The sequence below is a fragment of the Mchenga conophoros genome, linkage group LG18, assembly GCF_057382185.1.
Source record: "Mchenga conophoros isolate Kocher_MC1m ecotype Shallow Benthic linkage group LG18, M_conophoros_male_GT1.1, whole genome shotgun sequence".
Classification (NCBI taxonomy): domain Eukaryota; kingdom Metazoa; phylum Chordata; class Actinopteri; order Cichliformes; family Cichlidae; genus Mchenga; species Mchenga conophoros.
In genome coordinates, this window is record NC_140543.1 from 35277575 (window position 1) to 35288435 (window position 10861).

The window sequence follows — 10861 nt, forward strand, 5'->3', positions numbered from 1 at the left end:
TCAAAAGTGCTCCGACGTTTTCGGAGACGTCTGTTACCCGCTAGCTCGATAGCGAGCCGGGGGCTAGGCTCACTAGAGCCGTGAGAACACCGGACTCCCGGCAAATCGTTTTCAAACCCACCGCCGTCTTTCGCTACTCAGGTTAAACATGATATATGAGTCACTTAGATAACTTAAAAATTTTATTGTTTGGCTTTTTTCAGTGTTTTATTTGTTCCTGAGTAAATCGGTTTGGCTGAGATTAAAGTTATAGTTTTTACACAGCTGAATAAACGTCAAGCAGACAGCTGATTATCAGAAGTGTGAGATGCTCGAGAATTTACTCCGGTGTCCTGTTATATTTTAGATAGCAAGGAGTTTATTAAACTTCACCGAAACAATCTGCAAACTTCATTAAAACTGAATAAACTATCATCTTGTCTTTATTGTTAGTTAGCACATACCTTAAACACTTCAAGCTGTAAGCTAATGATAGTTATATAAGAGCAGATGCTGCTGGTGCAATAAGCTGTAGTTTTACGTCCAATGGATGATGATCTGATTAGTCGACTAATCGCAAAAATAATCGGTGACTAGTCGACTATCAAAATAATCATTTGTGGCAGCCCGAGAATGGAGCAACGGGTTTAAGGGTGTGGTGTCAGGGAAGCCTGGCCCACACAGCTGTTTTCCATCACCCTGTCATGCCTCCCTACTTCAGTAGGATGTCGGGACCTGACAAGAAAGGTGTGGCACGGAACAAGGCACCTGCACAGGTGCGAACATAAACATTGCAAATAAAGCTTCCATGTACCATCAGTGCTTTGTGCCTTGGGTCCTTTATTCTCACAAACAAATTATGGCATTTTCCTGCAGACTTCTTCCACCCATGACAGATCCTCAAGGACAGTATCCTAAACCCAACTATTCTCTAGTTTGGGAACTTTAATGTCTCAGACCAAATGAACTTACAAGAGACAAAACAATTGTCTGTTCAGAAGTGGATATTAATGAATGGGCATCCACTACTAGCTACTCTGTTCTATGCACTTGAGCTTAAGTTGTTTATTTACTTTGTATCCCTATATATCACTAATTTAGAACCAGCAAACTTCTGCATGGTAAGGACATTACAGTGTCTTAGCTATCACACCATTAGACTTTCTCCCTAAGAACCCCCTAACATGAAGTGCTTTGGTGGCAGTGGGAAGGAAGAAACTCCCATTTACGAGGAAGAAACCTCCAGCAGAACCAGGCTCAGGGAGGGGTGGCCATCTGTCATGACTGGTTAGGAGTGAGTGGAAGAAGACAGGACAAAGACATGCTGTGGAAGACAGCCAGAGATTAATAATAACCAATAATTAAATGCAGAGAGATGTATAAACACATAGTGAGTAAAAAGGGTGAGGAAGAGGAAACACTCATTGCATCATCCCCCAGCGAGCTACACCTATTGCCTTAACTATATGCTTTGTCAAAAAGGAATGTTTCAAGCCTAATCTTAAAAGTAGAGAGGGTGTCTGTCTGGAAGCTGGTACTCTAGAAACCACAAACAAACCCACAGTCTGAGAGCAACGTGCTCTATCCGGGTGATACGGTAATATAAGGTCATTAAAATAAGATGGAACCTGATTATTCAAGACTTTCTTTGTGAGGAATAGGATTTTATCTTTGATTATGAATTAACATAAATTTTGATGGACAGGATTTCTAGGTGCAGCCAAGTGGCGGAGGGCTTTCACTTCGGTGGCCGCAGAATCTCATCTCTGTTTGTCGTGGATGATGTGGTTCTGTTGGCTTCATCGGGTAATGGCGTCCAGCTCGCACTGGAACGGTTCACAGCCGAGTGTGAAGCAGCGGGAATGAGGATCAGCACCTCCAAATCCAAGGCCATGGTTCTCAGCCGGAAAAGGGTGGAGTTCCCACTCCAGGTCGGGGATGAGTTCCTGCCCCAAGTGGAGGAGTTCAAGTATCTCGGGGTCTTGTTCGCGAGTGATGGGAGAAGGGAGCCGGAGATCGACAGACGGATTGGTGCTGCGGCCGCAGTGATGTGGCTCAGAGTAGAGCCGCTGCTCCTCCACATCGAAAGGAGCCAGTTGAGGTGGCATCCTGGGCGCCTCCTGGGTGAGGTGTTCCAGGCATGTTCCACTGGGAGGAGGCCCCGGGGCAGACCTAGGACACGCTGGAGAGATTATATCTGTCGGCTGGCCTGGGAACGCCTTAGTGTTTCCCCGGATAAGCTAGAGGAGGTGGCTGGGGAGAGGGAGGTCTGGGCTTCTCTACTTAGGCTGCTGCCCTGGCAACCCGGCCCCGGATAAAGCGGAAGAAGATGGATGGATGGAATTAACATAGAGCCTATGAAGGGAAGCCAATACAGGAGAAATATGATCTTTCTCTCTAGTCCCTGTCAGGACTCTTGCTGCAGCATTTTGGATCAACTGAAGGCTTTTCAGGCAGTTTTTAGGACACCCTTAATATCCTTAATCCTTAATCCTTAATTCATAGTAATGAATTATAGTAGTCCTGCCTAGAAGTAAAAAATTGGACGAACTACTTTTTAACCTGTTTTTTTCACTCTCAGATAGTAAAGTAAGATTCTCTAGCTTCATGTAGAGCTTCTTTATAGAGTATTTTTCTAGGCTAAATGATGATCTTCTAAATTAGTGAGACACCATTTCCTCTCCAGCTTATGAGTTATCTGTTTTAAGGTGTGTGTTTGAGAGTTGTGTTAGGGAGTCAAGTACAAGAATTAAAAACAACAAGAACAAGATAACAAGATAATCAACCTTGGTGCGAGTAGTGTTCAGGTAGCTGCTCTGTACTGTGCTGGCACACGGCATTGAAGAAGATGACAGTGGATGAATTACATGTATATCCTTAAACTTACTTACTTACTTAGCACTTTCAGAAAGACATCTACTGTGATGAAATCTATTCTCTACTACTGTGTAATCAATTATTGTAAATGTAAATGTTATCAGGAAATGATCGGACAAAAGAGGTTTTCAGGAAAACTGCTCAGTTTCTATGCCACATGTCAGCACAAGATCCAGAGTGTTACTGAAGTGGGTTGGTTCTTTTTGCATTTTGAAAGAAACCAATTGAGTCTAATACTGATTAAATCTGTTTCGAGGCTGTCTTTTTTAGTATTTACATGGATGTTAAAATCACCTACAATAATTATTTTATCTGAGCTGAGCACTAAATCAGATAAAAAGTCAGTGTAGTGGTAGATTGCAACCACTGTTTGGATTTAAGGAAATAGGATTATTTTTTTTGAATAGCACTGAGGTAAAGTCTAACGTGGAGCAGCTTAAGTATATCAGGGTCTTGTTCACAAGACGAGTTCAGCCATCCAGGAGTCCCTCAGACTACAGCCAATACTCCTCCAGACGAAAGGAACGAGTTGAAATGGTTCGGGCATCTGAGACAGATCCCTCCTGGGCACCTCCTGAGTGAGGTGTTCCAGGCATGAGCTAATAGTAAATAGATAACTATAGTTATATCATCATTTTACAATGCAATTGCCAGAAAGGAGTGCAAAGAAATGAAGAGTGTAGTAAGAGGCTTGGAGTGATATGAAATATTTCACAAAATATATTTGATTTTTCATTCAGTATGACCTGTAATTAAGGCAATGAACACTGCAGCATGTTTACAGAGGTCAAGGGAAAAAAAGTGTTTTTTCAGTTACAGCTATTTACACATGAGTGAAATTATTAGAAACACGAAAATACATGTGTATGAGGGAGGCATGGGGAGAGATGAACATGCAAGGAGTAGATATATTGAAGGCAGATACGTGCGATTAGCCATCCAAAGCAACAGATACTGCACAAGAGAGTTGAAGAAGAGAGTGCAGACAGGATAGACCAGTGTCAGCGGGGATTTTGTGACAGATGGAGAGCAGCAAGAGTGAAAGGGAAGGTTCACGAGATGGTAAAGAGACCTGCTATGATGTATGGAGATGGTGGTACTGACAAAAAGACAGGAGGCTGAACTGGAGGTGGTGGTGGTGTAGGTGGAGTTGACGACGTTGAGATTTTTATTGAGAGTCACCGGAGTTGATAAAATTAGAAGTGAAATCAGAAAAGCTAGAGAGGGAAGGTTGAAATGATTTGGCCATACAACAGAGGGATGGTTGATATATTGGATGTTGAAAATAGAGTGCCAGGAAGACCTCAGAGGAGATTCATGGATGTAGCGAAAGAGGACATGTAGATGGTTGGTAAAATACATTATGGATAAAGTCACTGCGTTTTTCAATAACCAGTTTTGTGACAGCAGCTGTGCTGGAAGATTGTTTTTCTGTTTTCTACTTCTGAAATATATCTGGAGAATAACTTTTGTTACATTTTGTTATTAAAGCATTCAGTTAGATTAACAGAGGGAAGACTTCCTACCCTTGCTGGAGGTTATTCTTGTACACTTACTGAGCTTGTCCTCATGGGCTGAAGTTTGTGTCCTGCCATTTGACCTTTGCCCTAATCCAGATGAGGAAGTCTGGTTTTGACTTTGCACTGGAGTGGGTCTCTGGACCAGGTTGCTCTCACTGCCTGCCCTCATCAGCCTCTCTCCAATCCGCAGCATGCACGAGCGATTGAACTGCTGTTCTTTTCTTAAGCTGGGACTTCTAGAACCTGCTGATCCCGGTTGACCAAGATGGGTGGAGGACTTTGGCATCTTTGCTGCTGAGCAGAATATTAGTTCTATACTCCAGGGTTTGTCCTTTTCTTCTTCCAGAGTTTTGGCTTCTTCAAGTTTTGTCTTCAAAAAGTCATTTATGCTGTTTGAAAAAAAAACTGAAGAAAGCTGCCACAGTCTCCTTCCTGTGTGTCCGTTTTTTTTGTTTTTTTTTTAGGGATTGAAAATGTTTTGGTTTTGTCAGGTTGTCTCTTTAGTTCATGTTATCCTCCACCTCTGTGGGCTTCTGTTTGTCCAGCTCCACTCCGCTGTTCTTCAATCTTGGATCAGTTTGAGTTTTCTTAATCCCTTTTCAGCTCTTGTTATCTGTGTACTGCAGATCTGTCCCTGTGTTAACAGTAGCAATCATTGTGAAAAGCTGTGGCTGCTCACAGAGTGTGAAGCCCTTTTTCTCTATAGTTTCCCCTCTGCTGCTGTCTCTCTGCCAGCACTGTGCTCTGTGTGTGAGCCTCAAGTCCTCGGGCATAGCACACTAGCTCTCTCGCTTTTCCTTTCTCTGTTTTACTCTCTCTCTCTGCCACTTTCTTCTCTGACCTATTCCCACTATGAATTCTGTTGTTTCCCTATTAAAATTTTTCAGCTTTCACTTCCTTCCACTGTCAGGACTCAGCCGTGTTTGCTGAATACTATGCTCTTCTCAAGACACTTTGCTCTTTTCACTCTCTAACAGACTGATGTATGTTGATATCTCAATTCCCACATTAACCAGACATTATTCCTTTTTGTTCATTTCAACACTTTTTCCACTTGCTTCTAACATTGATGAATACAATATCCAACTTCTTATATCCATGTTTCATTACGTCACCTTTTGGAACATTTCTGTAACAAACAGTAATGACACTTAAGTTTATTCAATTCAATTTTATATAGTGCCAAATTAAAATAACAGTTGCCTCATGGCACTTTATATTGTATGGTAAAGACACTACAAAAATACAAAGAAAACAGAGAAAACCCAAACAGTCATATCACCCCCCTGAGCAATAGTGGGAAGGAAAAACTCCCTTATAACAGGAATAAGCATCCTACAGAACCAGTCTCAGGGAGGGGCGCACATCTGTGCGACTGGTTTGGGGTGAGGAGAGAAAGACAGAACAAAGAGATGCTGTAAAAGAGAAACCGAGATTAATAATGACTAATGATTAGAGGCAGAGTGGTATTGGCATGATTATGATAGGACTTAATTGAGCAGTCATGTAGGAATATCTAAAAGGCACGTGGATGGTTTGGAAGAAGTTAACTCAGAAAGATCAATTACCTTCACCTTCAATACCCTCTATTTCCTCTACATAACAGAGACCTGGGTGAATGTCAGGGAGTCCAGCATCTTTTCTTACCGCCTATCTGTGCTTATTTTAATTCTTCCCGGACTTTAGGCTGAGGCGGAAGAATAGCGACTGTTTTTCTGAATATATACATATAACATCCATATGACATTTCAAATGCTAGAGGACTGTGGGGACTGTGGGTACCGTGAAAGATGCCAAAATAAAGTATCTGTTAAATATCATTTTGTTAAACTGTTAAACCTTGTGTTTTATTTAATACGGTTGATGTTGTTCTAAATGTTCCTCAGTCTGACGGTATGGAACGTTCCTCTGAAGCATGTGGGAAAAATTTCTTTGTGGAAAAGGTGAATGATGCCAGGGCTCAGATGACACCACCTGCTCTTGACCCTTCAGTCCCTGTTCCTTGCTCTGCTACTTTCTACCAGTTTGAGTCTGTATTTTTCTCTTTATTGTACAAGTGTAATAGTGGATTAACAGATGTTATTCTAAGGAGGGAAACCCTCCAAAAAATGGACGGAGCAGTGGAGCAGCCAAGGGAATAGAACAGTATAAAAACTGTATCACTAAAATATAATTTATTACACAAAAACCGTTTAAAAGATTAAAAGCAATTAAAACAACCCTGGCCAGGGAGAACACACAATAAAAACCAATAAAACATAAACACACTAAAAGTCCAGTGGTGTCAGCCACGGAATTAAAATCCAGTCAATCGGAGCGGGGCAAGGAAAACCCGGCGGCGTCCTCGGCCGTCCTGTCAATCTCTCCGCTCCGAGGTGCTGTAAAGAGAGGGGCAGCGACGGTCACCGCAGCGTCCTCTGGCTGCAAGCTATTCCAGAGCAGCACAGTTCTCACTGCCTCTCCACGTACTGGCCGTTGTATGTCCTCACCATGCACCAACAACGACGCCGCTGCCTGCCACCATCTACTCCGCCATCTCTGCTACTCCCCTTCTCCTTATATTGGGCCTCTGTGACCTCCCACGTGTGCCAAGTTAGAAATCAGGGAGGAGTGGAGTCTCTCCTGGACAAGTCTACAATAAATACAATAAAAGCATGCAGCATGCAATAAAACAAGAATAAAACACTATACTGTGGCAGACCACCAGGTGGCTCCACTCACACCCAAGTTGAAGGGAAGTGCTGGGGTGGAGATTTTGGCGCTTACTATATGTGAAGTTCTGAGAGTCAGTTAATAAAGTTGGAGTGAGACACAGAGACCTCTCCTGTCGTTATTACATACCTCCACATTGGTGACCCCTGTAGCGAACATGCTAAGGCTCGACGACGCCTGGAAGCATCGGCTGCCGCCGGACTTTCACCTCCGCCGATGGCTGCGTTTGCTGTGGCGCTTAAATTGCCGGATTTTTGGCTTCACGATCCTCCTTCATGGTTCGTGCACGTAGAAGCTCAGTTTGCTCTTCGTGGAGTTTCAGCCGACGATACTAAATACCACCATGTGGTAGCCTCACTTGACCCCGCTGTCAACCCGCCGCGTGATGACTCTCCTCCGGGACCCCCCAGCCCGAGGCAAGTACGCTGCCCTCAAGGCGCTGCTGCTGCTGCGGCGTTACTCTCTCTCTGATGCTGAGCAGGCCGAGAAACTCCATTCCCTCGCGGGCCTGGGCGACGGCACCACTCTCGAGCTCATGGAGAGCATGCTATCCTTGCTGGGCGCGGATGACAGAGGATTTCTCTTCACCCACCTCTTTCTCCGACAGCTGCCGGCTCCAGTGCGCGCTGGCCTTGCCAACTCCCCGCTATTGGCCACGAAGGATGACCGCTCCCTTGCAGAAGAGGCGGATCGCGTCCAGGCGATTGTTCAGGACTCACCAGCGTTTTCCCCCGCCCCCTCACCGATGCTCCAGGGGCCCTCCGACTCGTCCACGGTGGCTGGAATCGCTGCACGGCGGCACCGCGGAAAAGGGCTTTGCTTTTATCACCAGCGTTTTGGAGCGAAGGCACGGCGCTGTCTCCCACCTTGCAGTTTCCAGACCCAGGGAAACGGGCATGTCAGCGCTCTGTAGCAGCCGCAACCGCTGGCAACAAGGAAAGGCTGCTTTTCTTAGAAGACTCACGCTCGGGGAGGTGTTTCCTGGTGGACTCCGGCTCACAGAAGAGCCTTCTTCCCCCGGTTGGCTCGGACAGGCTAGCTGAGGGCTGCGGGCCATTGCTAACAGCGGCTAATGGCTCTCCCATCAAAACCTTCGGTGAAAGGTTGGTGACTGTTTGCTTTCATGACCGTGACTTTCAGTGGAACTTTGTTGTTGCTGCTAGCTCTGTGCCTATAATAGGCGCTGATTTTCTTTGTGCTCACGGACTGCTGGTTGATGTTGCTAACAGACGTTTAATTGATGCTGTGTCATTTTCCTCATTACCCTGTTTGACTCGGGATGCTCAGCCCGTGGTGCATGCTAACTCAGTAGATTCGGGTGACGTTTTTAAGTGTTTGCTTTCTGAGTTTCCCTCACTCACTGTCCCCACTTTCTCGAGCACGGTGATGAAGCATGGGGTGGAGCATTACATAACTACAGTAGGGCCCCCGGTGTTCGCGCGCGCGCGCCGCCTCGACCCTGCCAAACTGGCTGTCGCTCGGGAAGGATTTGCCACCATGGAGTGTCTGGGCATCGTGCAGCGTTCGAATAGTGCCTGGGCTTCACACATGGTGCCTAAATCTGATGGTCGGTGGCGACCTTGTGGGGATTTCCGCCGTCTTAATAATGTCACAGAGAACGATCGTTATCCCATTCCCGACATCTAAGATTTTTCTGCCCATCTTGCGGGGACCTCGGTTTTTTCGAAGATCGATTTGGTACGGGGATATCACCAGGTTCCCGTGCGCGCGGAGGATATCCCCAAAACCGCCGTAATTACACCTTTCGGCGTTTTTCACGTTTCTGCGCATGCCGTTTGGCCTGAAAGGTGCCGCCCAAACCTTCCAGCAGTTGATGGACTCGGTCTTGCGCGGGCTGCCCTTTGTTTTTGTATATCTTGATGATATACTGGTGGCCAGCAGCTCGAAGGAGCAGCACATGTTCCATCTGCATCAGGTTTTTCAGCATTTGGCGGAGCATGGACTGATTATTAATCCGTCTAAATGCCAGTTTGGGTTGCCCGTTCTCGATTTTCTTGGGCACCGTATTACCGCCGAGGGCGCGGTTCCGTTGCCTGTCAAAGTCTGAGCTGTTTCGGAATTTCCGCGTCCCACGAATGTTAAGGCACTGCAGGAATTTTTGGGGATGGTGAATTTTTACAACCGTTTTCTCCCCAGAGCGGCACATCTGCTGAAGCCCCTTTATGGGGAGTTAAAAGGTAAGAACATTAATGACTCCGTTGACTGGTTTCCGGAAAGCATCCAAGCATTTTCTGATGCTAAGTCAGCGTTAGCTAATGCTGCCCTTCTGGCCCACCCATCCCCCTCAGCGCCGATTGCATTGACCACCGATGCGTCGGACATAGCGGTGGGTGCGGTGCTGTAACAGCGAATCTCGGGTGTCTGGCAACCGCTCGCCTTTTTCAGCCGTACGCTGCGTGACAGCGAACGCAATTACAGCGTTTTTGACAGGGAGCTACTGGCACTCCACCTGACGACTCGTCATTTCCGTTTTTTTCTCGAGGGTCGTCACTTTATCGCATACGTGGACCACAAACCCTTGACGTTTGCCATGTCCAAGGTTTCTGATCCATGGAGTGCACGCCAGCAGCGCCAGTTGGCAGCCATTTCTGAGTTTACCACGGACATTCGGCACGTGGCTGGTAAATCCAATCATGTGGCTGACTGTTTGTCCCGTGCGCTGGTTTCTCCCATCTTTCTCGGCATAGACTACTCCGCCATGGCTGCCGATCAGAGCGGTGACCCGGACATCCACGCGCTTAAATCTACCCGTGCATTCCCTGCCAGCGTGCGAAGGTTCATAAACACACCAAGGCGCCCCTGGAGCCATTCTTCATACCCGGCAAACGTTTCGATCATGTGCATGTCGATCTGGTGGGTCCTCTGCCGCAGTCACAAGGTTTTACGCACCTTTTGACTGTTGTTGACCGGACCACCAGGTGGCCGGAGGCGGTCCCCCTGGCGTCCACTACCGCAGCAGTGGTGGCCAAGGCGTTTTTGTCAACCTGGGTCTCGCGTTTCGGCCCACCCACGGACATTACGTCAGACAGAGGCCCCCAGTTCATTTCCGAGCTTTGGTCGGCCATGGCTGATGGACTGGGGGCTAAAGTCCACCGCACAACCGCATACAACCCGCAAGCTAATGGGATGTGTGAACGGTTCCACCGGTCACTTAAGGCTGCTTTTCACACCTCCTTAAAGGATGGCGATTGGGTTGACCGCCTCCCGTGGGTTTTGCTTGGGTTGCGCTCTGCGGTTAAGGAGGATCTCGGCGCTTCTCCAGCTGAGCTAGTGTTTGGTCAGCCCCTCCGCATGCCTGGAGAATTCTTGCCTGAAAATCCTCCTCCCTGCTTCGATCCATCGGTGCTATCTCTCAACCCGCTTTTGCACTCACTTCAGGTTCCTGGTCCGGTGCACCATTGCGTGCCTGACACTTTTGTTCCAAAGACTTTAGAGACTGCTAGTTTGTTTTTGTCAGGCACGATGCCCACAGGACACCGCTGCGGCCGCTGTATGACGGCCCATTCAGGGTTATCGAACCGGGCAAGAAACATTTTGTTTTGGATTTGGGGGGTCGAAGGGAGACTGTGTGTGTTGACAGACTTAAACCTGCACATGTTCTTCCGGACAGTAATGTAGTGCCGGCCCAGGCTCCTCGCCGTGGCCGCCCTCCTTCGATGGGGTTGACAGACTCTGGTTTTCCCCCCAGAACTACCCCCGGACCACCGGCGTTTGAGCCTCCTCCTGCCTTTGCTGCTCGCCTTCACCAGCCT

At 47.0% G+C, this 10861-nt stretch overlaps 1 protein-coding gene across 2 annotated transcripts in view; it reads right to left on the reverse strand.

Annotated features, from left to right (window-relative positions):
- The window catches only part of LOC146554267 (uncharacterized), a 95223-nt gene extending 90115 nt beyond the window's left edge, over positions 1-5108 (reverse strand). For both annotated transcript variants that reach the window (XM_085253661.1, XM_085253660.1), the window contains exon 1: positions 4413-5108. In XM_085253661.1, coding sequence (XP_085109787.1) covers positions 4413-4662 — 250 coding nt within the window. In that variant the 5' untranslated portion in view covers positions 4663-5108. The remainder of the gene's footprint in view (positions 1-4412) is intronic.
- Positions 5109-10861: the final 5753 nt, after the last annotated feature.